Consider the following 18,121-nt stretch of genomic DNA (forward strand, 5'->3'; position numbering starts at 1 on the left):
ACCTCTGGAGGTCAAGCATTTGAGGACTCTGTGCGCCTGGTTCTAAGTCAGGCCGGCCAGGCTCAGCCTGTGATGTGCTCCTCAACGCTTCTTCGCTGTAAGCAGAGTCTTGACACCAGCTCTTCAGCAGCAGTAGCCGTGGTCATTTCTACGGCAACTGTTACGCGTTGCTTGTACACTTAGCTAAGTATTTCTGCTTCATCTGAAATACAGGCTCAGATTTCATCGATACTGCATTATTATTGGGGCAGGGATATAGCTCAGCAGCTCAGTGCCTGCCTGGCAAGCACAAAGTTCTGAGTTTGATTCCTGGTACAAAAAAAAAAAAAACAAAAAAACCTACATTATAGCTCTGTCTAAAGATGACTGTAAGATGCCTTTTGCTTTCTGAACATGAAAGGACGTTGCCCTCTTTAATGAATTTTGTCCCACATGGACACAGATGACCAAAGGTGAGAAGGGCCCCATGCTGACCACTGACTCCTTTAAATTGTCCATTAGGTCAAAGTACTTTTTGTTTTCCCTTGACAGCTATGTTTGTTTTTGAGGTTTTTTGTTTTGTTTCGTGGGTTTTTTGTTTTTTGTTTTTTTCAGTATTGGCGATTGAACCCAGTATCTTCACACTGAGCTATTTCCCTTGGCCTTTTGTTACTTTTTATTTTGACACAGGGTCTTACTAAATCATTAAATTGTCCAGGCTGGGCTCCAACTTGGGACCCTCCTGCCTCAGCCTCCCAGAGTGCTGGATTAAGGTGTACGCCATTGCACCTAGCTCCACCACCGTCTTTGTAGACCTGGACGTAATCAGATACACGCTTTATCCCTCACTAGATGTGAAGAGTCCTCCAGGCAGGACCGAGGTCTCACACATCTCGTTCCCAGCCTCTTGCTTGCTGTCTTGTCCATGGTGGGGATCTGGAAAGGATTTGCTCAACTGAGGCGGGACTCCAGCCTTTCTAGCTGTGAGTGCCGGGAGACACCGCATGACATCTGTTGGGCGTAGGTAGCACTTGATGAAGTTTGTAAAGTCAGCAAAAATTGTATTTGAAAAAACGTACCCGTGTTGTGAAGTGTAAGAACCCAGCAGAAAGGGTTCAGGGCACCAGCCTCGGGGGAGGGCCGGTGTCGATGGGGCGGACGCTCAGGACAAGCGAGCAGCAGCCGCAGGACGTCTGACAGTTGTGCGTCTTCTCCTCCCAGGCTGAGCCCCCAGAGCGACACCGCTGACGCCGGCTCCGGGCAGGGCGCAGTCACGCAGGTCCCTGGTGGCAACCTCGAGGGCCCGGAGAGGGCCACATCTCCTGGACCCCCGAGGACCCCCGAGGACACCGTGGGCGCCGCGCCGTAGAGAAGCCCTGGGGTCTTCCTCCTTGCATTGACCTTGGCATCAGTGACTGAGCTACTGGGGAGAATACTGATTTCAAGAACAATACGACTCATTTCCGCAAAGGCTTCTGACGGCGGGAAATTCCTGAAAGCAGAAACGCGAGGGTTAATGATATCTTTTAAGTCGCTTGGGAGGAGGAGCTGCAGGAACCTTCCTCTTCTGTTCCTGCAGATTCTACTCCAGTTAGAAGCATTGTAAGATGGATTTTTCTATGTTGGTTTTTTGACATCCAGGCAAGATTTTTCTTTGCTGAAGTATTTAAAACATCCTTGTACTTTTAAAATATGTACTTGAAAATAAGCTTATGTGTATTTGAATATTTTGGAAGTACTGGAAAATCGATTTGCGTATTTTTATGATCATACTCATATTTTAGTACTACTTTGGTAGCATTTACACTGAATTTTAAGAAAACTAGAACATAGTATTCGTTTATAGTATACAAAAATAGTTGACACACCAAAAGGTTTTATAAAAGGTGTTCAACTTTAAAGAACCACTTCTACCTTACTGTGCAGGAATTTTGTTACTTCTCATTGTTTTAGGAATTCCACGCAGGTTTCTCATGCAGCTGAAATAAGGTGCTTGCTGGAGGGTGTCCCCCGTGCTGTGCTGCTCCCAATCCTGCTGCATTTTTGAAATAAAATGTCCTGAAGGATTAGCAGAGGAATTTTATATTCTTTTACAAACTAAGCCAGGTGCAGTTGGTTTCCGTTTCTTGATGTTTCATGACCACCTATAACTGCATTACAAACATTTTCAGTTCCTCAGACTTCTCCTTTGCCTTAACTTTTGTTTTTTTAATGTTTAAAATATTGCAAACACTTTATATGGCATAGTGTTAGTCTCCTATGTTATGCAAAATTCACTTTGTAGCAAAGTAGCTGAGTGTGCGAAAGTCCCTTAGCGATGTTAGTGCCAGTCCGGTGGGGGAAAATGTCCCGAGAAACAAAATGGTTTTTGTACATACACGTCAAGATATTCAGGAGTTTTCATAGTCTTGTTTGTTAAACAACATTTTCTGATACTTTTGATACGTTTAGCATACTATTAAAGCGAAGAAAGAAAATTATCATGTACTGTATGGAAAATGTTGTACCTATGAACTTTTCCACATTTGTAAACAGATAACTTTGTATACCAGAACCTTGTTTTGAGTGATCTTTTTATTAATAAAATTGTCTTTATACAGGAGATTGTGAAGTATTCTGTGTTCAGTGGTACAATCCCGGGCGGGAAGTAGTACCCAGTAAGGCCTTGGATTGCAGATCGCTTGGATTGCAGTGTTCCGCCAGATGAGCAAGCATTACTAGTAAATTTTAACTTGACAGACAAGCAACGTCGAGTAGTGTGTGACACTGAATGTTGCGTGAGCTCAGCGGAGCCAGTGGTTCCTCTCTCTCTGGCTGCAGGACTGTGTGCTTGTCACTTTTCTGCAAAGTCCTCAAAAGGAGACAAAAACAAGTGTCATTGGCAGGTTCCTTGTATGAAAAGAAAACAATTCCACTGGGCTCGTAGACAGCAGTGATCCTGTTAGTGACGGTGGAAGCCGTCCAGCACAGTACCCTCCTCTCTCCTGTCTCCCTCACACCAGTCACGAAGGTGTCAAAGGTAAGTGCAGGTTAAGTTGCTTATTTTCTTTACATTTTGAATTCTCTTTATTATTTTGTATTATAGCATTGTAATCGTTTTTATATGAACATTTTTGTATTGGGGAATGAATCATCTGAATTTCCAATATTTCTTCTGGGGAAATTCACTTTGGATTACAAATGCTTTGGATTACAAGCATGTTTCCAGGACAAATTATGCTTGCAAACCAAGCTTTTACTGTAATTTTTCAGATTAGTGACACCATTAGGACACTCAGAACTCTTTTTTTTTTTTTTTTGGCCACAATTTTTTCCCCAAAGAAAGCTAAAATATATGGGAGAAATAAGGCATCATCATTCCTCAAACACAAGGCGCTGCCAGGCTCAGGTGTGGGAGGAGAGAGGAGCGTGGCCCCCATTGCCGGGAGCTTCCCTGGGCAGGGCGCTCGGCTGACGGAGAAAAGGGGCTGGGATGCGGAGCAGAGCTGCTGGTGGCCCCAGGGTGACCCAAAGGGCTGCAGAGGAGGAGCAAGCGTGACCTGTAAAGGAGGCAGTGCTGCCTCAGGCTTTCTGGGTGCACCCCAAAAAGTTCAAGCCCTGTCCTGAGATAGTAACCCACAGGCACCAGGCAGAAACAAAAGAAGATCTCAGGAGGAAGGAAGTGTTGTTCTTTCTATCCTGCAAGCACTTTCTAAAACACAGGGCCCAGCCTGTGATCATTTAGGGGTACAAAAACAATTTCTTTGGTTCATCAAAAGGATGAGCAAGAATTGGCATGAATATCAGATAAAAACATTCACCAGTACTCTTGAAGGGCCAGACATACCTTGTATAATGTATAAATACCAATGAGATGCTATGTTCCTACCAGAAGGATTAAAATAAAATCAAAGCTGCTAGTACCAAGTTTTGGTGAGGATGTAGAACAGCAGGACCCCATGTGAGGCTGGTGGGAAGCCTGGGGTGCGGCCACGCAGGGGGCTGTGAGCCCAGCTGCACGCGGTCCAGCTCCATGGGGTCCAGCTCACACGGTCTTCTGCAGCACTGACAGCCACACTTCTGGGGTCCTGCTGTTTGGTTTGTGTGCAAAGTCCCCCTGCAACAGGCAGCGCTGCACCTACCCTTCCATCTGGCAGCACATAGTGACCTCCTTCCAAGCGCAGTAGGGACTGCAGACGCTGGAGGAGGTGTGGTGTGGGGACAGCGGCTTCACAGTAGAGCAACTCCACAAACACGGCCCCACCACAGAAGGTGACCAGGCCTGGTGAAAGCATATGACCTTCGTGTGTGCAATTGGAATGTCACTTCACCTCTGTGACCCTCGTCCCCAAAACCTACCGCCTCAGTCTAGCCGGGAGAAAGCTCTTAGATAAACCCCAGTGGATGGACATTCTCCGAAGTATCTCACCCGTGCTCCTCAGAAGGAGTTCAGATCCCGGAAAATGAGAGAGTCAGGGAAACACGGCCGCCAAGACAAGACACCTGATGACAACTGCACACAGCGGGAGAAAAAAAGGTCGAAAAGAAAAGGTTTGTTCCATAAGAATGAAGGAAATCTGAACAAAAATGGGCCTTGGTTACTCCTTGGCTTTGCCATTCAGCTCAGCGCGGTGCCCTTTAACCATGGTGCGACACCCCTCCCTCAGTCCAGTGCCCTGCCTCCCGGGTGGGCCTTCCATGTTCTCATCTTTCTTCTCTTTTTGCTCACCTCTGAATTTCAGAACCTCTCTAAGAAAATGTATCAGGCTTATCTTTTAAATTTCTATTAAATTTTTGTTTGGTACCATCTTTATTTTGGTCTTTTTTTTGGTTCTGTTTGTTGGTTCTGGTTTTTTTGGTACTGGGATTGGGCACCATCTTTAAATTTCAAAACATTTTTATTTTTGTTTGTTTGTTTTTGTTTTTTTTTTTTTTTTCCGGTACTGGGAATCGAACTCACGACCTTGCGCTTGCCAGGCACGTGCTGTGCCACTGAGCTAAACCCCCAGCCCTTCAAAACATTTTTAAAGTCTCTGTTCATAATACCTTCTTGTTCTATGATTTCAAAAATATATATAATATATTTTTAAAGTTTGCATAGAAAACATTGGTTTTTAAAATTTATTTTGTAATAGATGATTTCATGAAAGTACTTTGATCACTCTAATGATTTTAAAGCCCATTTCCCCCCAATTTCCTAGGTGGAAAATCTTTTCGCTGCAAACCATGGTGATTTCACTTCTTATCTGTTAGCTAGAACTTCTAGCCAGTTGCCATTAACAGCTATCAGCAGACACTCTTATCTTGTTTCTTATAAATAAAAATGGTTTAATATCACTGAGAATAATGCTGGCATTTGATATAAGATAGGTATTTTAATGAATTCAACAGTCCTAATCCAGTTTACATTTTTAAAAAAAACCTAACAATCATTACTGGATTTAATCAAATGCCTTTTTGCTGTTGATATCAGTCAGCTGAAGGCTTGGGGCTGTCCCCCGCCATCCTCAGCCCTGAGTGGTGTACGAGCTGTTGTCCCCCGAGCGGCAGGTGCAGGGTGCTGAGAGCACCTTACGGATGATCTTCTACCCTTCCGTCCACTCCCTTCTCTCTCGTGAAGGACGATCACTCAGGAAACAGCCTCGTGGGCTAGAACCTGAAGCAGCTCATGACACAGCCTGATGTGAGCTTGGCCGGGAGGAGAAGCTGCAGGCAGGCGTCGATCAGCTGGTGTGACACCACCCTTCTGTTCTTTGAGGGGTTTTCCTTGATCTCGATACGTTATTTAATATACTGCTGGATTTGAGTTGTTGGTAGTTTATTTAGGGTAGAAATATGCATCTACATCAGCTTTATTCTAAATGACTTATCAGCCCTGGGCTCGGTACTTGTACTCAGTGGGGCTGAATTTCCAAAGGATTTCTTTTTGGCAGCAAACATACAAGGCATTGTCTAATTCACAAGAAGGCAGCAGTTTTCCTTCTTCAGGGGGCCGGTGCCTTTGATGCTGTCTCTGAAAGAGGTGACCTTACTTTTTATTTATTTTAAAGAGAAAAAAAGCTAAAACAACGACATAAAATTTCAAAACGAGGTGGTAGGAGAGTACCAATGGTTAGTACAGACCGTAATTTTTACACAAACTATATGGCACTTTTCAGTCAAGGAAGTTGACTTCAATCATGAAATACCGTTGGATTTCCATCTGCAGTAATGAAGTTGGCAGGAGAGTGTGGCCACGGCCCACAGCAGCGAAGAGGTGGTGAGACTGCACCGCGCTCTGAAAGTGGCCTTCCGGCCCTCCACAGGGCTTCGCAGAATGCGTCCTCTCACAGGCCGCAGAGGCCCCGGGGCTCATCGCCCCCAAGGTCCACCTCTTCCTGGCTCTTCCCCAAACTTTCCCTGTGAAATGAGACCAAAACTAGCTTGCAATTGCCACACGCCATCAAAACCAAGTTTCCTGCTTCGTACCCTCAGCCTCTCAGGAATGTCCCCCGATGGGCGTGGCTGGCATCTGCTGCTGGAATGTCTGAAGCGGCCCAGGCCGGCCCCAGTGGGCTCAGGAAACGCAAGCTGCAATTCACAATAACCGCAAGGAGCCCTGCTGTGGCTTTGCTGCTTGGAAAGTATCGCCCAGACTCCTCACTGCCCACACCCAGTCAGAGGCTGCGATTCCAGGGCGATGGTCTTAGCAGCTGCTGTGATGTGTCATGCCAGAGGGTCAAACAGCGTGTCCATAAAGAGGGAGGGAAGGTTAAAAGTTAAGTCCAAGTGACCAAGCACCCTCGCACCTGGGGCCCTGCTGGACCGCAGTGGACATCGTCTGGCCAAGTTCAAGGTGACCACTCCGGGAGGGGCGCTGGCAAAGAAATGCAGCCGTGACGTGGAAAGGAGCAGGGACCCGGCCCGGCAAATAGCCACTAGAAATGAAAACAAACGGAAAGCGGTTGCTCAGGTGGCTAACTTCTGCAGCCGGATCTAAGGTTTTGATTTTCCATCCCCACCAGGACAAAAAGGCAAACTCTGAAGAAAGGCTTTCTAGTTTCCCACCACACAAGGACGAGGTAAGGAGGTGAACCTACTCACAGGGAGGGGCGGGGGCTGAGGGCAGGTGGTGCAAGTCCTGGGCCCAGGGGCCCAGCGGGGGAGGGAGGCGGCTGCACGCGATTGGAGCAGAGCCGGCTGAGGGAGGGGAGCCCACAGATGCCCCGTCCCCTCTCATTCCCAGGCTGCCTGGGGACCCCTGTGCCCCTGCCGCGGAGGGGAAGAGGCGCACTGCCCAGGCTGGTGGCTGCATCCATCTTGGCAAAAACTAGAGGAAGTTCTTCAAAGAAGTTATTTTCTAAACACATGCCATAGATGGTCTTCATAGATGATCTTCATTTACACCTACTTCAGTCTATTAGCCAAATATTTAACACTTGTTTATAAATGTACTATTCCATTTTGAATGTGTTGAGTAGCAGGAAATCAATAGAGATGTCAAAAGTTTCTCCCAAACTCAGAGAAAGATTAAACATCTTATGATCTTCTCCATCATTTCCTCAAAGTACTAGCTGGAGTGAAACTGTCTTGCTCGTGGGTTCATTTTTTTCCCGCTTGTTCAAGGATCGAATTTGTCTCACAGTCAGGAAACAATGCAAACCTGAGTAGACTCCACACTTTATCTAGAAAGATCACCGGTGGGTCCAGATCTCCTCCAGTCCCCTTCTCATGGTCAGGCCAGGAGCTCCAGGAAAATGCTCAGAAACCAGAAAACTCCAGGCCTGTCAAGAGGCTGATCACGGTGAACCTTGGCCAGCACCTTTGGTCACTGCCGGCTGCCCGGGAGAGAGAACGGCTTGCTGTGTCTTCAGGCGGCCCTGCAGGCAGACTTCGGGCAGGCGAGGTCAGCAGGACACAGCAGGGCTGTGTTTCGCGGAGCTGCAGCCCCCAGGTTCTGTTGTGGTCCATGTTACCCTGCCGACACCCAGTGCACCAAAGGAGTTTGGGGTCCAATCGTCATTGCGGTGCTGGGGGTGGAGCCCTGACCTCACACGCTGGCCAGCTGCTCCGCAGTGATGACATGGAAACCCCCAAGGCACCGTAATGATGCAAAAGAAGGAAAGTCAGAGTTGCATTTGTGGAATCCTGCCCTGCATGCAGTAGGTGTCAACAACCACAGAAGAACAATATTTTATGTTTACTACGGTTACAGATATGTAGGCTTTACAAACTTCCGTTATTGTTTAATTTGACACTTTAGATAATCAAGGTATATTTTTAAAAATACATATATATATAAATGAAGACAATAAGTTTAATGAATTTCATTATCTTTAATATCATTCTAGAATTTTCAAAAGTATTGCTCACCAGATAAAAATTTCTTTTCTTTTTCAGGTTGGTTTTTTTTGGTGCTGGGAATTGAACTTGGGACTTTGCACTTGCCAGGCAAGTGCCATACCCCTGAGCTATATACCTGGCCTCGCTTTTCTCAGTTTTGTAAAAGATATAATACACTTATTTCTGGAACATAGCATGTGCATTTTCATTTACTCTACATATGACATTAATGTATGGCATGTATGGTGGACCTTGCCTCCTCCCTGGAACTTGGTTTTGTTTTGTTTTTTTTCTGGTTTTTCTCCGGTTCCGGGAACCGAACTCACGACCTTGCGCTTGCCAGGCAGGTGCTTTGCCGCTGAGCTAAATCCCCAGCCCTTGGAACTTGGTTTAGAGTTTAACTTTGACAAATGACCTCTGTCTCTGGACAGGGATCTTAGGAATATTTGACACGCCTCAGTGCTACACCGAGCTTGAAGATAAACATTTCAAGATGCTTTGCTCACTGAGCCTGGCTGCTGGTATGCAAGCTGGAGGAAATCGCTAAGCAAAATAATTAAAACCCTTACTTGGAATCGGCAGGTTGGAAAGCAGCGTATCTGTTGAACATATTACAGTGACTCATAACCACATGAGTTAAATACACTGAAGAATTAAGTGTTTAGCTCATCGTTCTGGGTGTGCTGAGGTCTGGGATTACTGTTGGTCTTGCAGAAATTGGGATTGAATTAGACATACTGGACCTGACTTCTGGCTTCCAGGCCAAGCTCTTGCTACTCAGGCACCCCACTGGGCTCAGAGTGATGGGAAACTCCCTGTCTGCCTCGGCCTTCTGGGTTTCAAGAATCTGTCAAGGCGAAGGGAAAAGATCTTCACAGCAGCCTGTGGTGCAACTTAGATTCTTGCTTCTGATGCAAAGTCCAAGAATCTGAGAACAAAAGGAGTCCTGGTGGTGAGCTGGAAGGGAAAGATTTCCTAGGGAATCCCAAGAGCCCCCAGAAAGTCCATTTGGTCTCTGGCTTCCCCTGTCCGTGGAGGCAGCAAAGAAGTTCTCTCGCACAGGTAGAATCGGCCCAGCAGTTGTTCTGATGTGTCTAAGGCACTGTGGTTATCTGGCTTCCCTGGTTCAGGACTGTTTTGGGGTGGAGTGTGTGACCCACTTCTGGCCATGAGATGTCATAGGACAGAGGCTTCTGGGACAGACCCTTCCTCTGAAGAAGGAAGTAATGTAAGAAACGAACCTTGATTTCCTCTGGAAACACTGCACACCAGGACCAGGTGCAGCTATGGCTGGGGACAAAGCAAGTGGAAACCCTAAGAACGACAGAATATGAGGAGGAGAATGATGTGGCTGAGTCCCTGAATTAACTGATGCTCAATCAGCCCCTCCTTTGGAACTCCTTTGCCTTTTTTTCTTTTTTTCTTTTTTTTTGTCTTTTTGAGACAGAGTTTTCCTATTCAGTGCAGGCTGAACTCACCATGTAGCCCAGGCTGGACTTGAACTCACAGTGATCTTCCTGCCTCAGCCCCCCAAGTACTGGGATTACAGGTATGCACCACCACGCTCAACACCTCCTTTGGAATTTCTTAAGAGGAAAAAAAAAATCTCTTTATTGTTTAAATCACACTGAGTTGATTATCTATTACTTGCTGTTGAAAGTTTAACTGATTTAAGACTCAGCTCCTTGGAAGTGATACATATCCTCTGATCCAGAGCGTCTGTCACAAAGGATACAAAGGTCAGCCCTCAGCCTTGAAATCATCTAAGGATGCAAATCCTGGCCCTCTGCTAACCTCCGTCTATCCTGCCTGGATTTGAGCTCGTCCATGCAGCAAATGAGTAGCAGATGAAGAAGATGTGCTGATGTGGATGTGAGACGGGGCCATCTGAGGTCACCAGTCCTCAAGAAGAGCAGGGTAGCAATGTAGCCACCCGGCCAGGGAGGCGGGATTTATGCCTACAGGAATAGCAACCTTCAGCATGAAATTGCTGAGAATTCTCCTTAGTCACAGAGACCGACGACAGCTCCCTGTGAGTGACAAGCTGAAGGTTTTTCCAGTTTGAGATCTGGTGAAGCCTAACCATATACTGAGCCCTCAGACCCAAGTGTGGAAGCTTCTTGTTATACCTGCGGCCTCATATGCACACCGGCTCTGCGTTTGGCTACAGCCAGTGTGATTTGGCCAGTGGGATGAAGGCAAGTCTAGGAGGCCCTTGTTCTAAGGACGTCCCAGGGCCTTGGGATGGCCGGGACCTTTGTTGACACGGTGCTAAGTCTACTGATCATACTCATTTTCTAAAATATAGACTTCATTTTCTTAGAGTAATTATAGAGATATGGAGAAATTATATGGATGATGCAGAGCTTTTTTGTATACCCGGGTCTCCAAATGCTTGCTGCTTCCCACACTGCTGAAACCCCCATCCGAGTGGCACGCTTGCTGGCCCTGATGAACTCCGTCAGAGTCACCGAGTCTGCAGTTTACGCTAGAGTCGCTGTGCCTTCTAAGGGTTTGGACAAAATATCGAGACATTATCCACCATGAGAATGTCATCTCCCTACAAATCCTCCGTGCTGCTCCTACTCACCCAGCTTTCCCGACCCCTGGAAACCAGGGATCCTTCAGTGTCCCCACACTTCGGCCTCTCTCAGAACCGAAAGAACTCGGTTCTTTCGGAAGTACTCTTCATGGCCGCGGAGCTGGATCTTACTACAACGTAGCCTCATAGATCAGCTTCTCTCCCTGAGTAATGTACATCTGTTTTCTCCATGTCTTTTCAGGCTTAATGGTTCATTTCTTTTTGCCAAACGACAGTTAGTGCATGATCTAGTGGACTACAGTTTATTCTCGTAGCTACTGAAGGCTGTCATGGCTGCATCAGAGTTTTGCTAACTAGGAGTAAACTGCTGTAAGTGTTCATGTTCAGGTTTTTGTGTGGATGTAAATTTTCAACTCCATTGGGTGAACACAAAAGAGTACCCTGCTGGGTCATGTGCTGAGAACATGTTTAGCTCTGTAGCAAGCTGCGGCGCTGTCTTCTGGAGTGGCCAAGCTGCTCTATGTCCCAGCCGGCCGTGAGCAGTTGTTTCGGCTCTGCACCCTCGCCAGCCCTGGATGCTGTTGGTGCTTTGGGCTCTGGTGATTCCCACGATGTGAGTGACATCTTGCCATTTCAATTTTTAATTCTATGGCATAGGCTGCTCAGTATCTCTTTCACACGCTTATTTGCCATTATTCATTGCTGAGTAACTGTCCAGGTCTTTTGCCTATTTTTCAATCAGTTTTTTCATACTGTTGAGCGAATCTTTTAATCCCACTTTGGAAAAGGATTTCAAAAGAGAGTGCCAGCTTCCCAATTGGACTCTGTCCATCTGTTCTAGATGCTCTCAATTACATACAAAGGTAGAGGTGGAATTTCAATTCAAAACATATCACTGTTGCCAGGCATAGTGGTGTACACCTGCAATCCTAGTACTTAAGAGGCTGAGCCAGGAGGATCACCACAAGTTCAAAGCCAGCCTGGACTATAATGAATCCAAGGCCAGCCTAAAATACTTAGTGAGATCCTATCTCAAAAAAACAAAACTAGGGCCGGGGATATAGCTAAGCAGCACAGCACCTGCCTGGCAAGCATGAGGCTGTGTTTGATTCTTGGTACCAAAAACAAAACAAAACAAAAAAAAACACAAAAAATTAAGCTAGGTGTGGTGGTGCATGCCTGTAACCCTAGCACTTCAGAAGCTGAGGCAGGAGGATCACCATGGCTTCAAAGCCAGCCTGAATTACATAGCAAGACCCTGTCTCAAAAACACAAAAACCAGCCAGGGATATAGCTCAGTGGTACAGTGCCTTCCTGGCAAGCTTGAGATCATAAGTTCCATTCCTGGTACCAAAAACAAAAAGCAACAAAAACATAAACAAAACCTAACATGCATTGTTTAACAGCCATGCTGTGGCCAGCATATTGTGTTAAGTACTATGCGAGACATGAAAAAATGTCACGTATATTCGCTGCCAACTCGGTCCTCTCTGGGGAGGACAGACACGGCAGTGAGAGAGCAAGACAACATGAAAGGACACAAATATCGAATGCCAACTTGTAGTGTCCCCTCTGAGTACTTGCCACAGGACTCGTAAATCTAATTAAAATACAAGTGTTCCGTATGCACACTGAACAGCTCTTTGGACAGAAGATGATGAAGAGTTAGACTGGCAACTACTGAGGGACACTTGGATGCGTTCACCTGTAAACTTACAAACTGCATGCTCCTTGCGTTTTTATTGGGGCGCTGAGCTACCTCCGGCAGAACAGGAGAGGGAACGCGGCGATCATCCTACGAGCAGATAAATGGGTGGAGGACCCTATAAGTCGGGATGTATCACAAAGACTCACTTCCTTCCTCGCTGCAGAGATAAAGATTACGCAGCTTTCTGGGTGTGGTGGCACACACCTGTAACCCCAGCTACTCTGGAAGCTGAGGCAGGAGCATTGAATGTTTGAGGCCAGCTGGAGCAACTAGTGAGACCTTGTGTCAAAATAAAATTTAAAAAGGGCTGGGGATGTAACTCAGTGGCGCTGTCTTGTGGAGCACCTGTGAGGGCCTGGGTTCCACTGCAATACCACACACACACACACACACACACACACTCACACTCACACAACCATACTGCTGGAAAACCATACTTGCGTTTTTATTGGGGAAGAAAGGTCAGTGTGGAAACAACCGCTAAGCTGAAGCACGGTAACAGGTCTGCAACAAAAGCAGGGCAGTAGTCGCTGATGGCAATCCAGAAACAGACGTCTGGAGATTGAGCTTCTGCCAGCACCAGTGGCTAAAGGCCTGGAGGGCCCCAAGGAGCCTAGGAAAGCGTGAGTGCATTGTGTGTTGCGGGTGGCGGAGCTAACAGTGCGCTGAGAAAAGGGGCTGCCCAGAGAAGCCGGCCAAGGACGTCCCCCGGGGCATGCGGGCTTCTCGGTCACGGCTCCATGGTCCCTCGGACAAGCGCCAGGGAGGAAGGGAACCGCATTCCTCCGGGCCTGGACTCCCTGGGGCAGCAGGAAGCAAACACTGCAGGCGAGACAGGCAGCAAAGCGGTGCGCAAGCTCTTGGACTTTGCATAAAATAGCCATAAAAATGGGCCCTTGGAGCATTCCACAACTACGCAGAGGGTCAGCTGCTTGTCTGAAAACCGAGCCGAGCTCTCTGGTTAGCATCGGGCATCAGAGAAGCTTCTGGCAGAAGGAGGAAGCGGGTGTCCTGGGTTAACGTCCGTGGGCCACAGCACTTGGTGATACTCCTCAGAACAGAGGGATTTGGTCGCCCTGGTGTCTATCCCGGCCTGGGCACCTTGGCTTCCGAGAGATCCCCAGGACTGTGATTACCGATGGGGAGTCGCACAGACAAACTGCGGGAAGGCAGACGGGTCACGTCATCACTGCGATTCCGCACCGTGAGGCCGACGCTCCCAGGCGTCCCCACAACAGCCAGCCACAGGCCTGCCCTTCTTTGCGGGAAGACCTCAGCTGTTCCCGGGCTTCCAAGCAGCCACGTCTCCTTCTAGCCCCAGCGAGCCACCAGTATTTGCAAGCGCGAGCGAGCCGGGGAGGGAGCGCGTGGGGAGAACTTGGCGGCATCTTCTCACTCGGGAGAGCAACAGACTCACTGCATGCTCGGGACGGCCAGGAAGGTGGCGATGCGCACTGCGACAAACGCTGGAGGCCAAGGGCTGCGAGACAGCGCCTGCTCCAGGAGGACCGGCTGACCCTGAAGCCCAGCGGCCCCCGCAGTCGGGGAGGGGACGCAGCCGGCAGTGCTGGAGCCTGGAGGCCCACAGAGGCTCCAGCGGGGCGCCCCGGGTCACCAGAGGAGACTGGGCGTCTGTGGGGGCAGGACCGCCCCGCTGAGGCCCCCTCGGGCTCCTCTGTGTTTGGGGGCGGAGCTGGTCCCAGGGCGGAGGAGCCACTGGCCTCCCCCGTGCCTCCCTCCTGTCGGGCCTCTCCCCGGGGCGCTTCCCTCTTCTGCCTGGGTTACAGGCATCTGTTCTCAGAGTGCCCCAGGGAGCCTAAGAGACTGACAGCGCACATGTGTTTATTTTCTTCGTCCGTGTGTGATGATCGCGTTCACCGTGAGGGGTTGGCTCACGCACACCACAGTCCCACTTTTCCCTTTCCCTTGCTCTCCCGTTCCCGCTGTAAATGTCTTCATCCGGGTATTAAAGCGGCATCCGGGGGCCTCGCGCTCATTCTCTCGCACATGCGCAGTGGAGCTCCCAGAGCTCGGGTCTGAATATGAAAGCAGGGAGCGTGAGCTCGCCACTTCTAATAAGCTTTTTTTGGGGGGCGGGGGCGGGGGCGGGCGACAGGGTCTCGCTATGTAACCCAGGTGGCCTCGAACTCGGAGCCATCTTCCTGCCTCAGCCCCTTGCATGCTGGGATCACAGGTGTGCACCACCATGCCCAGTTTATTAAGCCAAATGTTAAGAGATTTCGAAAAAGTGTAAAATAATGCCACTATTTCATTAAATGTAATGGTCTTTCATTAATGTTATTAACATATAATGGCTTAATTAATGCTATTTTTAAATGAACTGATTATTTTTTAAAAAATCCTATTTCAATTTCTAATCTCACCGGACCAGCAGGAGTGGGGTTTGTTAGGAATACAGATTCCCGTCCTTCACCGGGTGCAAACCTCTGAAGCTCTGGAGGTTCGGCCGGCAGGTGGCCGTTGCGCATGTGCACGTCTGAGGGCACGGTCGTTCCATGTCACCTCCCCCACCTCTCCAAGGCGAGCGGAAGCACATGCCGAGTCACCCGGTATGTCTGAGTGTTCTGTCGTTGGGTTTTTTGTTTGTATTTTTGTGACCCTGGGGCTTGAACTCAGGGCCTTCATCCTGAGCTACATCTGGGCTTTTTTTGTTTTTTATGCTGAGACAGGGTCTTTAGTGGCCCCATGTCTAATTAGCCACTGCTGAAGGCCCGGGGACCAGGGGTTCGGATGGATCGAGGGTGCCGGGGGGCACAACTCAGTGTGTAACAGCACCTCCCTGTGCCCATCCATCTTTTCTTTCACCATCCAGGGAGGAGCAACCAGGGAAGCGGCCTGGGCCGGAGAGGCTGCGGCACTGACCAGGGGTGGCGAACCTCTTAGAGTTTTCCGTGCTGCAAACCTCCTGCTGTAGCACGCATGCTATTGGTTGGCCACCACTGCCCGGGCACTCCTGCTCGGAGCCCTCCACCGCCCGCACAGATCGCTGTAAACTCTACCTTTCCACGGCTGGGTTCCAGTAGTAACCGGTGTGAGTCCAGTGGGCGTGTGCGCCTGTGAGGCTGAATTAGCGGGAATCCTGGAAGGCTGCGTCCCAGAACTCAGGGTATCACAAGCATCCTAGGTCGAGATGGATTGCTTGTGCTGTCTTGGACAGCCCTGAAAAGAGTTATGAAAGGGCAATGGCTGTCCTTCAGACTGAATCTGGAAGGGCTGAATTTCGGTTGAAAGAGCTAGGAGTCTGAGGACAGATTACAGAGAGGTGATGGCCCCGGGATACACTCCAACCAGCTGCAGGGTGCTTATGGATCGTTCTCCTGACAACTGTTACTTACTTCTTCCAATATAAAGTATATTCTTGTAAGTGGCAAAAAAATGATATGCAGCCTTACTTTTGCTCTGTGATCGATACAAGGTTTCTTTTATTGCAAAAAAGGGGCCAGGGGGACATCGCCCACCAGCGTGATCCTCAGCTAGGTCTGTCCCTCGGCCTGGCCCCTCCTGCCTGGCTGTGCTTCTGGGGTGTTTCAAGGGCGCACATCTGACTCAGTCCCAAGGTGGGCATGATCCATTCAGCTCTGCTTCAGGGACACAGACTTGGCTGGTGTGCGACGACTTCTAAGATGTCACCACTGTCTTCCTAGAGATCAGCTGTGGCCTTCCTGTGTGCACCACTGCCTTGCAAGAGGCCTCCCGAGGGTCACCACATGGCCACAAGCTCGTGCCCCACATGGCCACACAGCTGGATGCCACCTGCCGTGCATGGGTCATTGGCCCAGGTGCTACCATTGCCACTTCCTGGACTGCGACGGGTCATCTCAGGAACGTTCACAGCCGTCCTCAGGCCCAACAGGCCCAGGTGGCCGTCTCCCTTTGGTGACAGCTGCAGGTTTCTGCAGTTCGTCTATCCTCCATGCTCCTTCTCCAGTATTCCAATCATTGGTTCTTTGGAGCCAGTTCCTCCACCTGGCCTACACACTCGCTCTGGGTGGAGACGCCGTCCTTGTGCCGCAGCTGGCGGCCTCAGTGCTCCTGAACAGGACCGAGCTCATGCCCCGCCTCATGAGTCTCTGTCCGTGCATTGTTCTTGGCCGAGGTGATACTGCCGTTATCATCACCTGGCATTCAGCAGCCTCTGTTCCTCAGCCCCGACCTTCATCAAATCCCGAGCAGGGCAGTTGGTGTCGGAGTGAGATGTGGGGCTTTGCCTTTGTCTGTGAGCCCCAGTGCAGGGGTGCGGCAGGTGTCAGCCAGAGGGAGAACCTGGACACAGCCAGGACGTTTGCTCCCCGTGAATGAAGGGTGGCTGGAAGTAGTGTCCCGGTAAACACCGCATGTGTGGAGCAGGCAGCTGGGCTCTTACAAGATTGCAACTGAAAAGAAAGGGTACCAGGGGCCGGATGGGGCAGGGCATTTCCTTTGATGCCCAAGGGAGCAACTGCTTTAAAAATTAAGGCTCGTGCCTAGCATTCCAGTTACCAGAGGAAGAGATTTCCCAGTTACCAGAAGAAGCCGTGAAAAGGGCCAGGCTCCAGGCCACCCTGTCACCCCAGTGTGGGAGCCCCATGCAAGCGGTGGCAGCATTTATCCCAGTGCCGGAGACCTTCCAGTGCCAGTTCCTTGACAAAGTCGGGACTGGCAGCGGGTATCTGCAAAGCAGGGACCGCATGAGACGGGTGTGCGGCCTCTCCCTCTACTCTCTGTTAATCATAGCTTTCCAGATATCCATTATGCTATTGATAAAGGATGGTTGGGAACCTGAAGGATCAGAACTGAAAGTAGTTAAGGAATCAGACTCCAGGATGGAAGGCACCCCTCCAGGGTTGAAAGGGGAAGTAGAAGCCACCACAGAGATTTGCGTCAGTCCCCTACCTCCTGTGTGGCAATGTTCGCCCACCAGAACGCGAGGGGAGCGTTGCGTGGGCCTCAGCGCGTGGGAAAACATTTGGTGAACGCCCTGTGTTGGACTGGCTCTAGATGGAGATATTGCAAATGTGGGTTGTGTTGTCCAGTAGAGAAGTGAACAATTCTGTGAAGAATTACACCTAATCAAGAACACCTAGTGACTGATCTTTTTGCTTCCTTTTATGTGCTTTAAAAAAAGTTGATTCCCTGCTAGGGTTGCAGCTGGATGGTTGGTCAACCATGTCTGAATCTGTAACTAAAATAGAGACCTCACTGTATCTAAGAGTTTCATATGTAATTGCAAAAGTATGTAATAAAGCCAAAAACATTTCTCTGTGTCAGAGGAGCCTTGCTCCGCTGCCCCTCCAGAAGGACCTCTGGTGTCTGTGTTGTTTGTCCTTCTCCCGTGTCATTCCCTCCTGCAGGAATCTCCCGGACCTGCGCGGCATCCCAGTGTACTTAAAGTCCAAAGGAAATCTGTAAATGCTTGAGATCAGCAGGTGCTTGCTTCATGGATAAGCACGAAGTCTTATCATCTCTTCTTGTTCCATATCAGCCATTTTTCTCCTGTGAATGCTTCAGTGGTTTTCATTTAACACATGACCACCTCAATACCCCCTGCTTCCCATCCCATCCCAGCCCTCACCTACCCACCTCATCCTTTC

At 49.0% G+C, this 18,121-nt stretch overlaps 2 protein-coding genes across 4 annotated transcripts in view; both read left to right on the forward strand.

The window, feature by feature from the left end:
- Positions 1-2,581, forward strand: part of Fzd6 (frizzled class receptor 6) — a 28,023-nt gene extending 25,442 nt beyond the window's left edge. The window contains exon 6 of the mRNA XM_005381947.2: positions 1,201-2,581. Within this exon, the coding sequence (XP_005382004.1) occupies positions 1,201-1,348 (148 nt within the window). The 3' untranslated portion in view covers positions 1,349-2,581. The remainder of the gene's footprint in view (positions 1-1,200) is intronic.
- Positions 2,582-14,683: 12,102 nt separating this feature from the next.
- On the forward strand, positions 14,684-17,719 carry LOC102021762. 3 transcript variants are annotated; one of them, XM_005381948.2, is made up of 3 exons: positions 14,684-15,100; positions 15,364-15,580; positions 16,196-17,719. In XM_005381948.2, the coding sequence occupies exons 2-3, from the start codon at positions 15,471-15,473 to the stop codon at positions 16,848-16,850; spliced, it is 765 nt and encodes a 254-aa protein (XP_005382005.1). In that variant the 5' UTR covers positions 14,684-15,100; positions 15,364-15,470; the 3' UTR covers positions 16,851-17,719. The 3 variants fall into 3 exon arrangements, with proteins under 3 accessions (XP_005382005.1, XP_005382006.1, XP_005382007.1); XM_005381949.2 differs by having other exon boundaries at positions 14,684-15,580; XM_005381950.2 differs by lacking the exon at positions 15,364-15,580.
- The last annotated feature ends 402 nt before the right edge of the window (positions 17,720-18,121 follow it).

The sequence above is a fragment of the Chinchilla lanigera genome, unplaced genomic scaffold (assembly GCF_000276665.1).
Source record: "Chinchilla lanigera isolate Chin_1 unplaced genomic scaffold, ChiLan1.0 scaffold00016, whole genome shotgun sequence".
In the NCBI taxonomy this organism is placed as follows: domain Eukaryota; kingdom Metazoa; phylum Chordata; class Mammalia; order Rodentia; family Chinchillidae; genus Chinchilla; species Chinchilla lanigera.